Source organism: Lissotriton vulgaris, chromosome 7, assembly GCF_964263255.1.
Source record: "Lissotriton vulgaris chromosome 7, aLisVul1.2, whole genome shotgun sequence".
NCBI classification, from domain to species: domain Eukaryota; kingdom Metazoa; phylum Chordata; class Amphibia; order Caudata; family Salamandridae; genus Lissotriton; species Lissotriton vulgaris.
In genome coordinates, this window is record NC_141695.1 from 1760945543 (window position 1) to 1760967539 (window position 21997).

The following is a 21997-nucleotide window of genomic DNA, read 5'->3' on the forward strand; positions in this document are numbered from 1 at the left end:
GAAGTGGGAACTCAAAAGAAATTTTAAATCTATTAATAACAAGGTACTTTTTCCCTTTCTGAATGGGCTGGCGCCTGCTCATTTGCAGGATGTTAACTCGACTGCTCTCAAATTCGCGGATGCTTTTTCAGGGGCATTGGATACCTTGGCCTCGCTTAAACAGCATTATTCAGCAAGGAAGAGTCCCTCGGCCCCCTGGTACACAGACAAACTTAGGCAGTTGAGACAGGGGTGTTGAAAACAGGAGAGGCTCTGGCGGGTTCATCTCGACCCCGTGGAGAAGGAACAACATAAACTCTGCTTAAAGGAATACAAGCTAGCCATTGTGGAGGAAAAGAGGGCCTATTTCTCTAAGGTTACTGCTTCCCTTAACTCTCCAAGAGATCTTTTCAAAATCATAGACTTCCTATCCTCTCCCCAGGTAGCTGACTCTATAGTGGAATCTCAACAGCTGTGTGATAACATCTCTGCCTTTTTCCATACTAAGATCGTGGACATTTATGGCACGCTTGAATCTTTAAACTTGGGCATGAGATCTTCTATTCCCCCTGCCTCCTTTGAGGCCGGGAGCCCGCCTGGTGAGCAGCTCCCAAGTCTTCTGTCTTTCCCTCTTCTAACTCCAGAGGTGACGGTCCAGCTCCTGAACAACACTAAATCGGGCTCTCCCTTGGATTCTTGTCCGCTTAAAGGTTTGAAAGCCTGCAGAGAAGTGGTTACTCCACCTCTCATGAATGTTATGAACCGTGCCATCTTGGAGGGAATTTTTCCCTCCTCATGGAAGATGGCGGTTGTAAAACCTCTTCTGAAGAAACCTGCTTTGGACCCTGCAGTTTTGAAAAATTTCCGTCCCATTTCTCTTCTTCCTGCCCCCGCAAAGATGCTGGAGTCTCATCCTAATTTCCATCCTAGCTCTTATCTTAGGGACTCTGCCCTCTTGGATGTCTCTCAGCATGGCTTTAGGAAACATCACAGCACTGAAACTGCTCTTACTGCTGTTGTCAACAACATTCGCTCTCAGGTCGACGAGGGCCATACTACACTCTTGGTCCTGTTAGACCTTACGGCAGCCTTCGACACTCTGTCTCCATCTATATTGGTGTCTCGCCTTAGAGAGATAGGGGTCGGAGGCTCTGCCTTGAGCCTTCTTGCTTCCTTCCTTAAAGAAAGGGAAAAGAGAGAGAAACTGGGCCAGTTTCTGTCTGCCCCTAAACCTGTGCATTGTGGGGTCCGTCAGGGCTCTTCAATGAGCCCCACATTGTTTAACATCTATGTGGCCCCATTTGCCAGGGTGGTTAGATCTTTTGGGCTGGATGTGCTGTTCTATGCTGACGACACCAAAATAATGGTTTCCCTTACTCATTCCGTGAAGGACTCTGCCCAGAATATTAGGAATTGTATAGAGGCTGTCTCTCAGTGGATGGTGCAGAATTTCCTGAAATTGAACAGGGAGAAACGGATGTTCTGATCTTTGGGGGTAATCAGGATATCTGGTCAAGGGATTGGTGGCCGCCCTTACTCGGGGAAAGTCCCCCCCTCGCCAGTATGCTAAGAACTTAGGCGTGCTAATGGACAATGCCCTTTCCTTCGACCTTTAGGTCAATAGGACTGTTTCCACTTGTTGTGGCATCATTAGGGTTATTAGAAAGATCGCCCATTATCTCTCCCCAGATGCTCAGAAACAGGCTATGGTAGCATTAGTCTCCTCTAGGCTGGACTATTGTAACACCCTTTATTTGGGCATTAACAAGGGTCTCATCCATCGTTTCCAAATGGTCCAGAATGCTGCGGCAAAGATGGTTTTGAGCCTCCCCAGATAGGCCTCAGCTTCTGCAGCACGGGAGAATCTACATTGGCTCCCTATACACTCTAGTATAAATTTTAAAACTCTTTGTTTATCTCATGGAGCTTTCCACGGTACTGGCCCAGAAGGGATCAAGTCTCTTGTTCATCGCTATTCCCCTAGCAGATTTCTTTCTTCCTCCTATAAAAACCTTCTTGAGGTCCCCAGATTTGTAAAGGCGAAATGGGGAGGTACAGCATTCTCCTCTGTAGCACCCAGATTGTGGAATTCTCTCCCCCCTGAGCTCGTAAGGCAACCCTCACTCGCTTTGTTCCGTAGGGCCTTAAAGACCTGTTTTTTTTCTGAAGCGTATATGTAAAGCCGACTTTGTCTGATGATGTGTTGGATGACCTGTTCTAACGCCTTGATGCCCTTGGGCTAAGTTGCGCGGTGTAAGATTTTTTTCATTCATTCATTCATTCTTGCTGTGCCACCTGTGCTATGGACACTGGCCTTCCACTTTGTATTTAACCTGTGCAGATTCTGTTGCATATGCTCATCATTTTGTGCCTTGCTGCTGTCTACGTTTGTTCTACTGTCACATCTGTGCAATATGTCAATAAATACAGTTACTCCTGTTGTGTGTTTTGTCAGTGCCCTTGCTGATTGAAGTTATTTTGGTGTTTGCATTTGATTGCCTGTTCCCCAAGCTCTATGTATCACTTCAATATTGCTAAGCTCTTTGCCCACATCAGATTTTCAGACAGGAGTGACAGGGTCTGCAGTCCATTCAGACCCTGATACTAGTGTTATCTGTGATGGCTATTTTACCTGCCATGCAGTCAAGTTTTTAGTGATTTGCTATGGTTGGCTACACTGTTCACATGTCAGGTTGGGGGACACTGCCAGCACAGGGTGTGATGCTGTGCACAGGTTTGCATGCAGGGTGGGAAAGGTCATGATGTATGTGTGTGGATTCCTTTCTGTGTGCCCAGCCATGTATGTGCATGGTCATCTTGTGTTGGCCCTTGTCCTGGTTCCATGGCCTACATGAGATGCGTTGTCTTGGGTGTAGCAGAGGTGTACAGGGTGAAGGGTGTAAGTTTGTAGTGGATGTGTGTGTGCCCCTGGATTGTGAGAGACACACATGTGTCACCCAGGAGTGGTGTGCCTATTGTTTGTTTTGTGTTGCCCTTTGTAGGAGATTGTATGCACTTGTGTGAGGTGTTTGTTGTGCACTGTGCTGTGTGTTGGTATGTCCATGCTGTTCTGTGTGACTCCTCCTTGTTGTTTTTCATAACTTAGTGTGCAAAGTGTGTGACTTGCACATCAGTGTTGTGTTTGTTTGATCCTCAATGTGTCTTGGGTGTGTTTGTGTAGACTGTGTGGGCCTGCTGCTCCACACTGCCATTGTGTTTGTGTTTGTCAAGCATTCCAGACACATGGTGCCTTTTCTCCTCCTGTATGGCATGGTGTGTGTGGTGTGCAGCCATCCCCTATGTGTGCCACTTGTGCCTGGACATTGTGGGTCTGCCTTCCCTCTATTTGTGTGTGGTACACCCCTTACATGTCTACTACTGACATGCAGGGTAGTTCACTTTGATGTCAGCTGTCCCCTTGGTTTCCATGTGTGTGTCCTCCCAATGACTTCATTTGTGTGAGTGTGCTTTGTGGTGCAGTTCTTGGGCCAAGAGTGATATTGCACTCTAGACATTACCCCAATGGTTTATGTGTGCTGTTCTTGTGCCATTAGTCATTCAGGATTGGTCAAGTGCACTCCAGCTGTGTGTGCTGCCCAGTGCTCTGGTTGGGGTGGCTGGGCTCTTGTATCCCAGAGTGGTGCATGTGTTGTTGTTGTGTTGGAATGTATGTGTGTTGGCTGTGGTATTGCTTCACTTCCTGGGTGTGCTGTTGTATTTGTGCAGTGCTGGTTTGTGGTGTGGGTGTTGAGGTTGTGTCATGTATGTCTGTCTGTGGCTGTTGTGCTTGTTGTGCACACACTGCTTGTTGTGCATACAGTGCTGTGTGTATGTGGCCTTGGCATTATCAGGGCATGATGTCCTGTGGTGTTTGTTGATTAGGATGTCATGTGCATCTGTAGTTGGTTTGATGTGTCAGTGTGGGTCTCTGCTGGTGCACCCCTTTCATGTGATTTGTGTTATGGAGTGTGTTTTTGGTTCCTGAGTGATGCGGATGTGCACTCCTGTTGTGTCTGTGCTCCCATTGCCTTTCACCAGTTTGGCTGACAGGGTATGTCTGTTTCTGTTGGGGTTCAGTGTGTGTTCCTGTAGTGTGTGTGTGTTGTTTTGTGCAGGCATCTATTGGGGCTCCCTGTGTGTGTGTTGTGTCTGTGGCTACACCCAGGGTGTGTGTATGTGCTGGAAAGTATTGTCAGCCTTGAGTGTGTGTGGCACTGGTGTTGTGTGTTCCTTGTCAGTCACTCCTGCAGTGGCTGTCTCACTGGTTGTGTGTTGTGTGGTGCAGGGTGTGTATTGTGCTTGTTTGTTGCAGTGCTTGTTGCTGTGCATGGGGGTGCACAGGATGGGCAGCTGGCCTGTGACTTGCTGGTGTGTGTTGATGTCTGGTTGGGGGTGGTGTGTCCCTGTGGCGTTTGTGCCCTGCCCATGCCTTGGAGTGTCCCTGCCTTCTGCATAGTGCGCATGTGTTAACCGCAGCAGGGACGTGACCGGGACGTTGCTGCTGGTTGGCGGTCGATGTGTTTCCCAGATGCAGAGGGGTGCCCTGTTGTCAGGTGGGTCATGTGTGGGTGCCCTTGTGGATGTGTTGTGACCCCCAGCAGGGTCTCTGTGTGGTGATTGGACCCTGTGTCAGCCTGTGTGTTGTGTGTTGTATTTGTGTAGTTCCGTACCTGCGGCGGCGTCCGCGGCGGCCCATCTGATGGTAGTGTTGTAGGAGGTACATCACCGGATGCATATGGAGGGCTGGGTCCATGGCATTCATGAACGGGTCTCAGGGATCGCGCTCCGCTGTCCACTTTCCGCCATCTCTGGTTGTACAGTGTCTCCGCTGTGGTGCGTCTGCTTGATTGGGCCATCCTAGTTTGTGGAGGGGAGCGGACGTCATTCTGCACGGCGGTGAGTCTCGAGTGGCTTCCACCGCTGCGGTGGCTGATGCACTTTGATGGCGGTGCACGGCGCTCCGGGGCGGACAGGAAATGACCTACGTTTTGTTATACTAATATAGGGGACGTGATTTCTTCTGCTCACGGGCGGAAAAGGCTGTTTTTCTGCCCCGCCACCAGCGCGGTGCTGCCACCGCCCGATATCCTAATGGGCCCCTTAATCTTACACTGTTGAGTAACTTTACAACTGCCTGCTATTCACAAAATCTGAGTGTCAAGTTACTCAAAAGTGTAGGCTTGCAAGTATCCACCTCCTGAAAAAAGAGGAGGAGCCTAACTTACATAAGTGAATCCCTCCAAAAAAAGAAACAGTAGTACCACCACACATGACCAACACCTACAAGTAAAAAACCGCACCATAGAACAGAATGGAAAAGTGGACTTAAATGTAAAGCCCTATTAAATAATGTTAATTTAAAATAAATTATTTTAAAAAGTCAACAATCACTAGTAATTATTTATGTACAATCACTTTATTATTAATGCACATCATTTGTTGTTTTGGTTACAAAGTATTTTTATTTAAACAGGATAAAATATTTTCAATGTCAAAAGGTTCAAAGGTTCAAAATAAGCTTTATTCGATATTTAGACAAATATCATATAAGCATACCTTCATATACATGATTTAAAATGCAATTATATAACAAATGATTGAAAATGTCTCAGTTTAAAATTTCATACAAAGCTTCGGAAAAAATTAAAAGTCTACGTTTAAAAAAGGGAGATTAAAAACAGAGAGGAGTAATCGCTATCTCCAATCTCAATCTAAGGTTTTCCTAAATTTTATCACTAATTTTAAAAACTGTTCCATTTTGGTTGTCACCTCCTTATCCTCAAGTTCCTGTAAACGCTCAAAAGCAGTTTTACATGTCCTGATATTCCATCTCTTTAGTAGGGGTAATAATAGGGCTTTTCTCAGAATCCCGTAATACTTGCAGAAGAGGACGGTGTGAATGTTAGATTGTTGTGAAGTAGTATCACAGGGACAGGGACAGGTGATCCGTGACCAGTCGTTGCATTTTGGGAATGTTACGTATCGATGAAAAGAGCCCATTCTGAATCTGGTGAGTAACATCCTTGAGTAGCACGGAAAATCTGATGATAGGTATGGTTGGAGGCCCTTCTGAGGTGTTACCCTTTGATATGCCAGGATGGTGTCAGAAAATTTTTGTTTATTCCATCTGACTGATTCCAAGTGCGCCATTAAAATCGTTCTCAGATGTTTTCGCGAAATATTTTCCAGTGACGATGGATCTGTAAACCACTCTTGGTGCCCGATCTCAAAAAAGAAATTTCTAACATAGTTCAACCAATTCGATTGGTTGGAGGGTTTGGCCCCTTCCAATTTAAAAATGTCTTGTAGCACCTCTCTATTAAAAGCAGTCTCAGGGGTAGTCCAAATTTTGTGCCAGAGAAGGGGGGGTTCAGTTTTTATGGTATCTGTTATGTACGGGAGATCCAGCTCAATGTGCATTTTATATACAGAGGTTGCCTTTGAGGCAGCGAGAAGATACCTTAGAAATTGATTTTCCAGAGTTTGTATCATTGAGATGCTTTTATCTACTCCCCAAAGGCCAGCCCCGTAGATAGCGGTAGATGCACATTTTGCTTTATATATAGTTATTAGTTGTTTAACTGGTCTGCCCCCTATCTTTCCTGCAAAATCCCGGAGACCTCCAATTGCTCTCAAAAAAGCGAGTTTCCTCTTCTCTATTGCTGCTTTCCAGAGTAACTTTCTATGTAGGCAGATTCCCAGATATGTAAATGTCTCCACTGTCTCCAATCTTTGGTCCTCGATAAAGATGGGGCATGGGATTTTTTGTTTTTTGTTACATAGCATGGTGTACGATTTTGCTATGTTGACTTTGAGGCCCCTGTCATTCATAAAAGTCGTGAAAGCTGATACTGCCTTTTGTAGGCCCATTCTGGTCTGGGATAGAATTGCAGCGTCATCTGCATATAGCAGAATTGGAACCGGTTGTCCTCCTATTTTGGGGAAGTCACACTCGATGGTTTTGAGATGCTCGCCGATCGCGTTTATATAAAGGGAGAAAAGCAGGGGAGCCAGAATGCACCCCTGTCTAACCCCTCTGTTGATGTTGAAACGTGGCGAGCACTCTCCCCTCAGTCCATATCTCACTCTGGCTCCTGCATCACGGTACAAAGCCTTAATGAAAAGAAGGATTGATGGATCCATCCCGAAGTGGGTTAAGATATCCCATAGTTGGTCATGCAGGACACAGTCGAATGCTGAGGTGAGATCTATGTATGTTATATACAGACTGTGCCCTTTGATGTCGATGTATTTTGACTTGATTAGGTGTAAATTGAGGACCTGTTCGGTGGTACCTCTACCTGACCGGAAACCATATTGTAGTTTCGAGAGGATATCTTTTTCCTCTATCCAGGTGGTTAGTCTTTTCAGGATTATACGTCCAACAATTTTCATTAAGGTGTCGAGGAGAGATATGGGCCTGTAGCACGATGGCAGGTGTCTGTCTCCCTTTTTAAAGATTGGTATTACTATAGCCTCTCCCCAAGTTGGCAGGAGCTTTGTGATGCTTATAGAGTTAAGGACAGAAGTCAATAGGGGAACCCAGAATTCAATCTCTGCCTTATAAACATCTGCAGGGATTGCATCCGGTCCGGGGGCCTTCCCAGGCGGGCTTTCTTTAATGGCTGATTCCACCTCCTCAAGTGAAAAAAGGATTTGGCATGGAGTATCCCGGGTTGAGTTTATGGAATATGGATCCGGGTTAGGGTTATTTAAACATGCGGGTTTAGTGTAGAGCTTCTGGAAGTGCGCCGCCCACATCTCTCCATTTATTGCCATGTCCAGGTTCCTCTCGGGCATTTTTACCCATGGCAAGGGGGAATTAATAAGTCTCCAAAAAGCTGAGATATCCCCCATCTCCGATGTTTCCACCAATTTCTGCCATGCTTCCTGTTTCAGTTCCTTTTTTCTCTGTTTTATGGCTAGACGATATTGGTTTCTGGCCTGGCGTATTTCTAATTGAGGTTTAGGTTGGACACGCAGCAAATTCTTTAAGGAATTCAATGCCTTCGTACATTTTGAATCAAACCACCCATTTTGAACCAGTGTACCTGTTTTAAACTGTCTCGTCAGGAGTTCTTTCAAGGTGCCCTGAATTTTAATGAAAGCATTACAGATAACATCGGGATTGTCCTTATTAGAAAGACAAGTATGGATCTCCTCCCTCCTTTTGTTGACTAGGTGTTTGAGGAGGTTTTTTGGGTTGATTTTATCCCATTTGACACAATATCCATTATTTGCTCCCAAGATAATTGGTTGTTCATAGGAATCTATATTTGAGTTCCGGCACAGCGATGGTCCCGGTAAGTCTATAGTCATGGACAGAGGATAGTGATCACTGTGTGGATGGTCGAGTGTGTTCCAATCTTGTATTAACAAAGCATGTGCTTTAGAGAATAATAGGAAGTCTATGATGGTGTTCCTGCCTCTGCCATGAAAGGTTGGTTTAGGGGGGCATGGGGTCTGCAGGAGCTCATTTACCAAATGTAAGTTAAAAGAGATCACGAAAGTGTTAAAAAGATCCCCTGTCTTTGTATGCAAAAAATGGCTGGGGGTGGAAAAACCAGGGTCTGAGGCATATGTATCATAAATGTCACACCCATCTCTTTCTGTGTTTGGGCAGATATGGCAGTTTAAATCGCCCGCAAGGAGAATTGCACACTCTCCACCCAAGTTTTCTTTAATCGTAAGCATGGCTTGATGTTATGTTATGTTATGTTAATAAGAATTTAATACCGCGCACATACACCAATTGGTTTCTTGGCGCTCAAAGACAGTGGGCTATGGCGTGGGGGGGTGTAGGCAGCTAGCCGTGAGCAAGACGAAACAAGTGAGTTTTTAAAGATTTACGGAAGGACGGAAGGATGTAAATTATCCATGACTTTCTCCAATTGGTCTGCAGGTAGGTTATTGTAAAAATTTATAATTAGCAGTGACAATGACGGGGCGATGTCCAGTACAATTATCTGAAAGGAATCTCTCAGTAATGTTTTCCTAATCTTCTGACCGACTGTTACACTAATGTAGGTGCATAGACCCCCCTTGTGTCTGCCCCATTTAGTCGCAGCAGCCGGTGAATGGAATGTCTTAAAGCCTTGAAGGTGGATGGGAGAGATCGCCCAAGTTTCCTGAAAGCACAGGATCGAATACTGATTTACCACCTTTATCCAATCCGGTAGAATAGTTTTAGAAGAGAGTCCTGCTAGATTCCACGAGAGGAACTGTAAGTTGCCAGTTTTGTTCTTGTCTGCCTTGTTGTTAGAGTGTGAATCGGCTTTTGTACTAAAGGGAAGACAACTTAGACTATTTTCTTTGCCCCTGTCAGTGGTTTGGGCTCTATTATTTACCCCGTAATGTGGGGAGTTTTTATTTAGGCCCTTTTCATGATTAACCTGCTTATGATTGGAGTGAGCGATGGTACTCTCAGATCTCCTGCAGCCATCATTTACTTGCTTCTCTTGAGCGAGTCATTCTACGTCTTCCATACCGCAGAGTGGCTCAAAGAAGTTATAACAAGGTATATTCCAATTTGGGTGGAAGAAGGAGGGGCGTTTGACATTACCCTGTGGGTAAAACTGTGGAGTTGGCGGTAGAAAGAGATCGTTTGAGGGGAAGGATATCTGGTTTCTTACTCCCTGGGTAAGGTGGTTATTTTCGTACTGCGCAAATGAATGTTTAGGATAGTGAGATTTGTGTTGCTTATAGGACATTAACGCTTCAGGGTAAAAATAGGCTAAGGGTTTTGGCAGAATTGGTCCCCTATGGAGTCCCGAGAACCAGTCTGCAATATGTGCAATGACCCTCGGATCTTTAAAGGTGACAATGACCACATCCCCTTCTATGTCTTTGGGGCGAATACCAACCCAGTCAGTTCTTCTCACCATTATTATGTCCCCATTTATATGAGGGGGTAGGGGCCTATTTTCCCTGAGCCAGAAAATCACCTTGTTTTTTAAACTGTGATGATTTTCGTATCCTCCTGTACTTGAAAGTGGTGCGACCCCCGTTAGTATGATAACGTTTTTGGAAGCTGCCGGGGGTAGGTCGACATATCTTTTATCTGGCCGTTTATCCTGTATCACGGGAGGGTGGGTTTTTTCCCGGGTTGGAGGGGGATTTCCCATTTTTGCTGAGGCAATGAGAGAGTTGATTTGTGTCGAATTTGCCTGCGTGTGAGGAGGCGCTTTTGAAGGAGCAGCTGGTTTTTGAGTGGTTAGTGGCGTCTTTGTGGAGACTAACGGTTGAGTTTTGTTCTGGTTTGATACCGGGGTTTGCTTGATAGGGATCTGTTCTTTTATCGATTTTTCACAACTAGGTTTCCCCCCCAAATTTTCGTGATAGTGGGATTACCTGTGGTGGTTGTGATTTTTGCTTCCTGTTTAGATTTGTCGCCAGATTTTAACATGGAGTCAGGATTTGCTACTTGGGCTTGGGTCAGGGTCTCCGAGAGAGTGTGCAGTTCAGTAGCTATTCTTTTCACTCTCTCGAGTATTGGTGATAATAATGCCTTCACAAGATGTTCCATGGCGTCCACAAAGTCTTTAATTGTGGGAGGGACGCAGGAATTTAATGTTTCCCGTGGTGGTTTTGGTATTCCTTCTACAATTTGTAGCAATTCTTTTGTGAGTATGTCCTTAGCCGAGGTTAGAGTTTTAGGGGTATTTTTCGTTGGTAATTTTTTCCTTCGTTTTTTGGGCGGGGATCGAATAATAGGCTGATTTTTTTGGGGTTTCTGTTTCCCTTTAGTCTCTTTACCTGACTTTACTACCACTGGGGAAGGGTGGAACATAGAAATCTTTTGTGTGGCCTGGGAGGATGGAATTTCTATGATATCCGGCCCCACGAACTCCGCAGTCTTTGGCAGATTTGGTGTAACCAAGTCTATGAGGTCGTCGGATGCCGTGGGTATAAGATTAACAATTTTTAAAGGGGATGGGAGCAGGGATCCATTATTTGACGGGAAGTAGGATTGAAAAACTGAGGGCACATTATCAGTATTCATTAAATCCTCTACCGTGGTTTTTAAGGTGGAATTAAGTGGGCTGGGCTCAAGAGTAGGTGAGGGGACTGGTATGAGAATGTTATTTTTAAGTTGCTCAATAGATTGTCTCCTTGCAATGCGCCTCTCTGTCAAGGCCAGATCTCTATCAATTTCGCCCTTTACTTTGGAGAAGAACTTGTCCAGAGGGCCACAGATTAAGCTCCCTTCACCCATAGGTTGAGCTTCGCATCCAGATTTCGCCATAGTTGTATGTCTTTTGGACGAGGACGCAGGTTATAGGGGTGGCCCGGCCCGGCCTAGTCAGGCCTTGGAGGGCCGTAGAGGGCCCGCCCTTTGCCCGGGCTTAGCTCCGGGCGTCCCGCTCGCGTCCCGCGACGCTGAGGGCTTCCGGCTTTATGGTGCCCCTCCCGGCGCGTATGACGCGTCGGGGAACGCGCCGCCGCTGAGCTTGTCGGGATTTGGAGTCCCGAGGCGGCGGCGCGACTGGTGGCGGTGCTTGGCGTCCTTCCCTTCTCACGAACAGGCGCAGTGTCCACTCAAGGACTCAGGGTCACTCCGGTAATTGCTATCTCTTTGCTCCTTGTCCTGGTTAAGGGCTCCCCCCGCTCCACCGAGGGCTTCCGGCTTTATGGTGCCCCTCCCGGCGCGTATGACGCGTCGGGGAACGCGCCGCCGCTGAGCTTGTCGGGATTTGGAGTCCCGAGGCGGCGGCGCGACTGGTGGCGGTGCTTGGCGTCCTTCCCTTCTCACGAACAGGCGCAGTGTCCACTCAAGGACTCAGGGTCACTCCGGTAATTGCTATCTCTTTGCTCCTTGTCCTGGTTAAGGGCTCCCCCCGCTCCACCGAGGGCTTCTGGCTTTATGGTGCCCCTCCCGGCGCGTATGACGCGTCGGGGAACGCGCCGCCGCTGAGCTTGTCGGGATTTGGAGTCCCGAGGCGGCGGCGCGACTGGTGGCGGTGCTTGGCGTCCTTCCCTTCTCACGAACAGGCGCAGTGTCCACTCAAGGACTCAGGGTCACTCCGGTAATTGCTATCTCTTTGCTCCTTGTCCTGGTTAAGGGCTCCCCCCGCTCCACCGAGGGCTTCCGGCTTTATGGTGCCCCTCCCGGCGCGTATGACGCGTCGGGGAACGCGCCGCCGCTGAGCTTGTCAGGATTTGGAGTCCCGAGGCGGCGGTGCGACTGGTGGCGGTGCTTGGCGTCCTTCCCTTCTCACGAACAGGCGCAGTGTCCACTCAAGGACTCAGGGTCACTCCGGTAATTGCTATCTCTTTGCTCCTTGTCCTAGTTAAGGCCTCCCCCCGCTCCACCGAGGGCTTCCGGCTTTATGGTGCCCCTCCCGGCGCGTATGACGCGTCGGGGAACGCGCCGCCACTGAGCTTGTCGGGATTTGGAGTCCCGAGGCGGCGGCGCGACTGGTGGCGGTGCTTGGCGTCCTTCCCTTCTCACGAACAGGCGCAGTGTCCACTCAAGGACTCAGGGTCACTCTGGTAATTGCTATCTCTTTGCTCCTTGTCCTGGTTAAGGGCTCCCCCCGCTCCACCGAGGGCTTCCGGCTTTATGGTGCCCCTCCCGGCGCGTATGACGCGTCGGGGAACGCGCCGCCGCTGAGCTTGTCGGGATTTGGAGTCCCGAGGCGGCGGCGCGACTGGTGGCGGTGCTTGGCGTCCTTCCCTTCTCACGAACAGGCGCAGTGTCCACTCAAGGACTCAGGGTCACTCCGGTAATTGCTATCTCTTTGCTCCTTGTCCTGGTTAAGGGCTCCCCCCGCTCCACCGAGGGCTTCCGGCTTTATGGTGCCCCTCCCGGCGCGTATGACGCGTCGGGGAACGCGCCGCCGCTGAGCTTGTCGGGATTTGGAGTCCCGAGGCGGCGGCGCGACTGGTGGCGGTGCTTGGCGTCCTTCCCTTCTCACGAACAGGCGCAGTGTCCACTCAAGGACTCAGGGTCACTCCGGTAATTGCTATCTCTTTGCTCCTTGTCCTGGTTAAGGGCTCCCCCCGCTCCACCGAGGGCTTCCGGCTTTATGGTGCCCCTCCCGGCGCGTATGACGCGTCGGGGAACGCGCCGCCGCTGAGCTTGTCGGGATTTGGAGTCCCGAGGCGGCGGCGCGACTGGTGGCGGTGCTTGGCGTCCTTCCCTTCTCACGAACAGGCGCAGTGTCCACTCAAGGACTTAGGGTCACTCCGGTAATTGCTATCTCTTTGCTCCTTGTCCTGGTTAAGGGCTCCCCCCGCTCCACCGAGGGCTTCCGGCTTTATGGTGCCCCTCCCGGCGCGTATGACGCGTCGGGGAACGCGCCGCCGCTGAGCTTGTCGGGATTTGCAGTCCCGAGGCGGCGGTGCGACTGGTGGCGGTGCTTGGCGTCCTTCCCTTCTCACGAACAGGCGCAGTGTCCACTCAAGGACTCAGGGTCACTCCGGTAATTGCTATCTCTTTGCTCCTTGTCCTGGTTAAGGGCTATCTCTTTGCGCCTTGTCCTGGTTTTCAATGTCATTTTATATATTTACATTTATCAGACATATGTAACATTATTTTACATTACTATTGAACATTAAAATATTCGTATAAACTTTTTTTACTTTTCACTATGTCAAGAAGACATTTTTGACAATGGGGATGAAAAAAAGTATGGTGAACTTTTGCACATATTTTACCATGTTGAGATATCCACCCTGACTGTTGAATATCTCTATAGTAAAGTATAGGGGAAAGTAAAAAAAAGTTTATTCAACTTGGAAAAGTATGTTAAAATATTTTTTTTATCTTAAATATTATTTGTAAATTATTTCATTTATTTATTTTGAATGTAAAACTGAGGAAGCATGCTACAGCACTATTCCCACAATTTTGATAACAAAATTAAATGCATTTAAATTAGTGGCCCCAAATTTACATAAAAAATAAATTCCCACCAAAGTCAAAATATATTTGTATGCATTAAATAATAAAAGTGAGTTATAGAATTAATTAAAAGTAATTTGTTTATATATAATACAGTGTATTGAGAATAAAATCAAAAATATGTACTGTTGTTAACAATAAATTATATGTACTTATATTTGTAACTTTAAAAAAAAAATCATCATCATCATCAAAGAAACTTTATTTCGGCTATTACAGCCATAAAAGCACATTTAAGTTTACAAGATAATACAATCCAAGTCAGAAAAAAGGTACAAAATCAAAAGGAACACTGGGTTATGAACATGGGAATATAGGATCCTCCATTAGGAAGTAGGAACACAAAGATCATCATTATGGGAAATGTGAGCAATTAAAACATACATTAAGAATATAATTTATACTAAAAATATATAAAAAAAAGAATGGCTCACATAGAATGTTTTTATAAAGCCCAGTATCGAAGTACCAGCCAGTTCGCAGGTATTTCTATCTCTCACATAAATTAATCAGCAAATACTGAGACTTACAGGCTTAGTTATTACAGAGTAGATAATCACAGCAGATGACAGGTAGGAGCTGGTATTACTTGTTGTCATATCACATTTTTTTGTAAGTGCCTTCGTTTACACCACATAGCAAATAGAAATTTCGAAATTGCAACAACTTGAACTGGATTAGTGTCAGATTTTAGGATCCTAAAGAATTATCGGTAGTTCCTAATACCCAGATTTGTGCAAAGTTGTATAACCCACTTAGACCTAGCCTGCTTATATGCCGAGCAGAAGAACATTACTGTTTCTTCCTCCACTAGGCATCCAGGACACAGGCGGGGTTTGCACCCGCCCACTTGTTGGTTAAGACGTGAAGCGGGAGTGTCCCATATCTGAATTGCAAAAACAACTTCTTAGCTAATACCGGTTGGATTGAGTCCAACACCGGCTCAAATTTATATTGGAATTTAAAATCCAAAAAGCAATGAGTTACACTAAAAGGGTTGACTGCCTGTAAAATACTTGTCAATTTGTACTCTTTCACTCCACTAGCTAGAGATAGCTAGGCAAGATTCCTCAGGTATGGTCCATAGATCCTCCCTTCCTATTGCATGAAAATAATCCCTAACAAAGGACAGCTAGGGTAAACTGCCAGCCCCAGGGTTGACATTACCACTTTTAATACCTCCCTATAGTGACCTAACTCTGGGGTACTCCACAGCCGTCGCCAATATAGCAATGGGCGTAAAGAGATTAGGTCCGCAATTGGGAGGATATCCAGATCCATCCTTAGTGGTACTAGGGATGTATTTTTAGGCAGGGCCAGAATTTGTCTTATACAATTGTTTTCAGTTACAGTGAGGGCATTGGATGGGCTATGCCACCACAGTTCTGCCCCGTATAAGGTAGCTGCCCTAGCTTGGACTTTACAGATTTCTAGCGGCGGGCTTATACCCTTTAAAGCACAACTCTTATGGACTTTTAAAATCCCCTCAATAGCCTGGGTTAACTTCACGTTAGCCTTATTGATTTGGGGTCCCCACCCCATTTTGTCATTTAAAGTGAGACCCACATAATCAAAGATAGGGACCCTCTCCAATGGTCTATCATCCATTCTTGGATGCGGGCAGTTTATAGAGTTGGCGTTGAAGACCATGTATTTTGTCTTCTTAATGTTTACCACCAAGTTCCTCTTTTTACAAAACTGGCTAAATTTCTTTAACACATGCTGCATCCCCATTGGTGATTTCGAGAGGAGCAGGGTGTCATCCGCAAACATTAATCCAGGAAATTTGCAGCGTTCCAGTTTTGGAGAGTCTATATCCTTAACGGCAAGTAAATCTTCAATTAACCCATTAAGGAAGAGGGAGAAGAGGGTTGGTGCAAGTAGACAACCCTGCCTTACCCCCTTGCCAATGTGGAAAGAAGCCGTTAGGTGCCCGTTCTTGTCAATCCTTACTCTTGCGAATGTTCCCTCATGGAGGCGTTTAAGCTGATAACAAAGATATGGTTGTACTCCCATGTCCGGCATGATACCCCAATAGTTTAAGTTATTATTATTTCCTATGGTCCTGAACAGGGTGCAGTTAGTCTTGGGGAAGGTACCCTAAAATGCATGTTTGTGGGCATTCTCCAAATATGATCCAGCCCGTTCTCACTCTGGAAATGATCTATATTTAGCAAGCAAAGGGTTCTCCCTGCAGCTTGGCGGCTACGTCAGGTAAGAGGTTTTACCAATGGGAAAGTAAGTTTGTATGGAGAAATAATATGAAGAGAAAAAAAGTGTTTTTACACCTGATGTCATTTCCCCTTGTGTGTGTACAGTGGGTACAATTCGAAAGTGGGGAAAAGACATCATTTAAAACATCTGGCATGACATCCCCAGGTGTGCGCATCGAAACCTACTCCTGGTGCAGCACCATTGACGCGAACATTTCTGAAGCATCACAAAGTCTAAAAGTACTTTCAAGCTCTTTGTGCACTTTTAGAATAGTGGCTGTGACTCGCCCCAGGTATACAAAAGTAGAGACACCCCGCCCACTGGTCCCAGCGTGGGGATGGTGTGAGATGGTTGGTGGACGGTGGGGACGAGTACACCTACCACCCGAGGCCTCGTCAGACACTGATCTCCTCTCGGGCTGTCGCCGGGAGGAGGAGGAAGGAAGTAAATACCCTGTGCAGTGTGGCACTCACCGTACACTCGCAGCTGGCAGGAGAATATTCTTGGTGATGCATTATTTGGTGACACATACACTGTGTAGTTCCCGGTGTCGTTCGTCCGCAGGTCTCGGATGAACAGGGTCCCGTCGGAGCTCACACTCTCCCGCCCCGTGTACAGGGGGCCAGTGGTCTGTGAAGAAGTTGGCGCAAAGTAGCCCATGATCATTTGTGACGTATCCGCCTCTATCCCTGCGCACCAGGTAAAGTCCAGTACATCCGTAGAGATCGGGGCATAGAGGGCCGCCGTCTGTCCCTCCGCAGCATTGGCCACCTCTGCGCAGAGCCCCTTCCCGCTGGTCCGCTGGGTCCAGACACCGAGCCAGGCTGGAAGGGAGGAGAGAAGAGGAGCGGAGAGGAGGGGAGGGGAAGAGAAAACAAGAGAAGAGAAGAGAAGAGAAGAGAAGAGAAGAGAAGAGAAGAGAAGAGAAGAGAAGAGAAGAGAAGAGAAGAGAAGAGAAGAGAAGAGAAGAGAAGAGAAGAGAAGAGGAGCAGAGAAGAGATGAGAAGAGAAGAAAAGAGAAGACAAGAGAAGAAAGGAGAAGAAAGGAGAAGAGAAGAGAAGAGAAGAGAAGAGAAGAGAAGAGAAGAGAAGAGAAGAGAAGAGAAGAGAAGAGAAGAGAAGATAAGAGAAGAGAAGAGAAGAGAAGAGAAGAGAAGATAAGAGAAGAGAAGAGAAGAGAAGAGACACGAAGAGAAGATACACGGCAAGAAGAGAAGAGAAGAGATGAGAATAGATAAAAAGAGAAGAGAAGAAAAAGAGAAGACAGCACAAGAGAAGAGAAAGGAAGAGAAGAGATGAGATGAGAATGGAAGGGACGAGAAGAAAAGAGGAAAGGAGAGGAGAGAAGAGACGAGGGGGAGGGGGAGGAGGAGCAGAGATGAGATGTGAGATGAGAAGAGATGAGAAGAGACAAGAAGAGATGAGATGAGAAGAGAAGAGAAGAGGAGAGGAGAGGAGAGGAGAGGAGAGGAGAGGAGAGGAAAGGGGAGGAGAGGGGAGGAGAGGAGAGCAGAGGAGGGGAGAGGAGAGAAGAGGAGAGGAGAGGAGAGGAGAGAATAGGAGAGGAGAGAATAGGAGAGGAGAGGAGAGGAGAGGAGGAGGGGGGAGGGGAAGGAGAGGAGGAGAGATGAGATGAGAAGAGAAGCGGAGAGGAGAGGAGCAGAGAAGGGAAGAGTAGAAAGGAGAAGAAAGGAGAAGAGAAAAGAAGAGAAGGAGGAGAGAAAGAGAAGAGAAGAGAAGAAGAAACAAGACAAAGAGAAGAGAAGAGAAGAGAGGAGAGGAGAGGAGAGGAGAGGAGAGGAGAGGAGAGGAGAGGAGCATAGAAGAGATGAGAAGAGAAGAGGCGAGACAAGAAGAGAAGAGGCAAGAAGAGAGGAGAAGAGAAGAGATAAGAAGAGATGAGAAGAGAAAATAAGAGTAAAGATGAGATGAGAAGAGAAGCAATGAGAAGAGGAGGAGAGAGGAGAGGGGGAGGGGGAAGAGGAGAGATGAAATGAGATGAGAGAGAAGAGATGAGAGAGAAGAGACGAGATGAGATGAGATGAGATGAGAAGAGAAAAGAAGAGGAGAGGAGAGGAGAGCAGAGGAGAGGAGAGGAGAGAAGAGGAGAGGAGAGGAGAGGAGAGGAGAGGAGAGGAGAGGAGAGGAGAGGAGAGGAGAGGAGAGGAGAGGAGAGGAGAGGAGAGAAGCGATGAGATGAATGTGCTGGAGGGAGAGGTCAAATATCGGAAATTATTGCATTACTCAGAATTAGACCCCACCCTGTCCCCTCCAGCCAAGGCAGACACATCACCTGCACTAACACCAGCCTTCCCTTCTAGGGGACTCATTTATGAGAAGTGATGCATCGCTGTGTGAAAGCAGCGATGCAACACTTCTCAGTGCGCACTCCTGGCGACATACCTGATGCGTCATATTTACTGTATGATGCATCATGTCGCAAGGAGTTACAGAAACGTCAGTATTTCTGACGTATCTGTAAGCGCAAAAGTGACGCATTGCTGGAGTCTGTCACAAAAGTGACGCAACTCCAGCAATGCGTCCTTTCAAATGGGGCAAGCCCCATGTGAAAGGGCCTGCGTCAGTCTTACGCCTGCTGTGAGGCAGTCGCAAGATTTTGATGCAATGGCGTCCTAGAAGTGACGCAGTGAAATCTCATAGATTTCACTGCGTCACTTCAACGAGGCGTTTTGCAGGGGAACGCCCCCCAGCATACATTATACCTGATGCAGGTATAATGTAGCGCAGGGGTTTTAAAAGTGACGCATCTGCTTAGATGCGTCACTCTGTAAATAGTGAGTAACAGGGGGCATGTTTCACGCCGCCGATGCGTCACAAAAAGTGACGCAACGGAAGTGCAAAGCTGTCGCAAAGCCTCATAAATGTGGCCCTAGGTTTTTACAAGAAGGGAAGCGTCCCCAGCTCTCCTCCTTCTTCTGAGGCTGCAGACACCTGGTCACTGAACCTCTGTCCTGACTGACAATCTGCATTTGACTCACCCACCTCACTTAGGGGTCTCACACTCATCTTAAGGAAGGCCTGGCCAATCACAGACTCTCTCCAGCACCTTCCTGAAGTTCATAGGTTACCTGAAGAGTTCAGGACACCCTCACTGGTGATAAGCCACAGTGAAGAAATACTGATTGAATGATTGACTGAAGATCCGGGACAATGACCCTAAAATCGAACTGTGAGGTGAAAGCCCCCGAGACACACATGTCCAGAGCAACCCATCCTCTTTCCATTCTTACTGGTTCTCTCTCTTTTAGTCTTGCTGGCTGTCTCCTCATGTCACTTACAGGCTCTCTTTCCTTTCTTATTCGGTCTCTTTTACTCTATGTCACTCACTCTCTCTATCTTTCTCACTACCTCAGTCTGTATCTGTCTCTCGGGCTCTCTCTCCCTATCTCACTTTCTATTTTCCTGTCTCTGTCTACTCTCTCTCTTCCTTCTTTTGCTCTCTCACTATCTCTCTATCTCTCTCGCTCTCTGACACCTTCCTTACCCCTACTCTTCCTCCCTGCTCTCTAGTCTAATCCATGGGACCGGCACTGATCAATGACCCTGTTCTCCTCTTGGCCAGATTGTTTTAAAGGGACAAAGGGTGAGCTTTGCCTTTTATGTTCATGTCAGCGGATGGGGTTGGGAACATACCTTACGTCAGAGGATGGGGATGGGAATATACCTCAGGTCAGAGGGTGGAAATGTACCTTATGTCAGAGGATGGGGATGGGAATATACCTCAGGTCAGAGGATGGGGATAGGAATATACCTCAGGTCAGAGGAAGGGGATAGGAATATACCTCATGTCAGAGGATGGGGATGGGAATATACCTCAGGTCAGAGGGTGGAAATGTACCTGATGTCAAAGGATGGAAATAGGAATATACCTCATGTCAGAGGATGGGGATGGGAATATACCTCAGGTCAGAGGGTGGAAATGTACCTGATGTCAAAGGATGGAGATAGGAATATACCTCAGGTCAGAGGATGGGGATAGGAATATACCTCAGGTCAGAGGAAGGGGATAGGAATATACCTCAGGTCAGAGGGTGGAAATGTACCTGATGTCAAAGGATGGAGATAGGAATATACCTCAGGTCAGAGGATGGGGATGGGAATATACCTCAGGTCAGAGGATGGGGATAGAAATTTACCTCAGGTCAGAGGGTGGAAATGTACCTGATGTCAAAGGATGGAGATAGGAATATACCCAGGAGAGCACACCAAGTCCAAAGACAAGGAACCTGCTCAAAATAAGAAATCTCAATTTCAGAAAAAGAAGGTAGCCAGTATTAGAGTAATCAACCATGCCGAGAATACTGAGGACACAGTTGAAAAACGGGGAGTGGGCATTGACAATGTTGGACAGTGCAGCAGAAATCATTATAGCGCGCAAGATCTTGATGAGTCATCTGGAGACAGTGGACACGAATGAATACATTCAGGTTGAAACTGCCGACACCAGACTTAGCGAGCCCCATAAAATATACGAAATAACATTGCGTATAGAGGGTGATAAGACTAGGAAAATTAAGAGTCTATTTTGGGATAAGCTCTCAAAAGGCTATGATATTCTGTTAGCTGAAAAAGATTGGCCCCCAGAGTTTGTCAGGGAGTGCCCTCGTGGCGAAGAAGTGATTATGCCAGCCTTCTCGAATCACATTCCGATTCACAAAAAATATACCTATGCAAGGAAATGGGCAGTAGCCCAGGCACCTGCATTATATAAAAATCATGTAGGATGGGATGAGGATTCACCTCCTCACAAAATCCAACTAAAAAGTGAACCAACTGCCCAACGGCAGTATCCCATAAAGCAAGAAGCTAAAAAACAGGTCAGGGAGATCTTAGATCAACTTGAGTACCAGGGGGTGATTGAAACATGTACCTCTCAAATGAACAATCCTTTGTTCCCTGTCTCCAAGCCAGACAATTCATATCGTCTAGTTTTGGACTACAGACACCTTAATACATGTTGCAAAACTTTTGCAGTACAAAACTCGCATAGTGCAGCCCTAATGAATAATATAGTTAGGAAAAAATATAAAACAACATTAGACATATCTAATGGTTTCTTTTGTCAAAACATTGCACCAGAAAGCAGATATTTGACCGCTTTCTCTGCATTTGGGTCGCAGAAAAAATTCTGTCGACTCCCACAGGGGTTCAAGAACAGCCCAGGACTATTCTCAGCTAGGGTAACAGAGTTACTACAAATCTATGATGATGAAGCATTATCTTACGTAGATGATATTTATCTCACAGACGACGACTTGGATACTCATTTGAAAAGAGTGAACACCATTATACTTGGGTTCGCAGCAGAGGGTTACAAATTCAACTTTAAAAAGTCCCGAATTGCCCATCTGACAGTACTGTTTTTAGGGTACGAATTATCAAGTGAAGGGAAAAGCCTAGCGGACAACTTCTTAGAGAAGTGCGCTGTACTCCAAGCTCCAAAAACGCTGAAGAATTTACAATCCATTCTAGGTTTTCTGAATTTCGGAAGAACTTACATCTTAAATTACACAGAGAGGGTTAAACCTCTCTACGAACTAATTAAACCTGATTTTAAACAAATCAATTGGACTCAAAAACACACAGAAATTTTGAGATCACTGCAAACAGACATGTTAGCAAAAACAAAATTAGATACACGTGACAACACGATCGATCTTGTAATCCGAGTCATCCCAGGAAGATGCGGATTCACGTACGTAACCTCTAATGAGGGAGAAAAGGTACCAATTTCTATTAAATCTCACTTGTACACACAAGCAGAAAAATCATTCAGTCACACAGAAAGAACTGTGAAAGCAGTGCAAATCGCATTAGCAAATGAACGAGAACTAGCACACGGCAAACGGATTAATATCCTTACAGCGGAATCCGCCT

At 46.6% G+C, this 21997-nt stretch overlaps 1 protein-coding gene across 1 annotated transcript in view; it reads right to left on the bottom strand.

Moving 5' to 3' along the window:
• The window catches only part of LOC147706607 (uncharacterized), a 740422-nt gene that overhangs the window by 85610 nt on the left and 632815 nt on the right, over window positions 1-21997 (bottom strand). Inside the window, 1 exon segment of the mRNA XM_086929638.1 lies at window positions 16573-16923. Within this exon segment, the coding sequence (XP_086785764.1) occupies window positions 16573-16923 (351 nt within the window).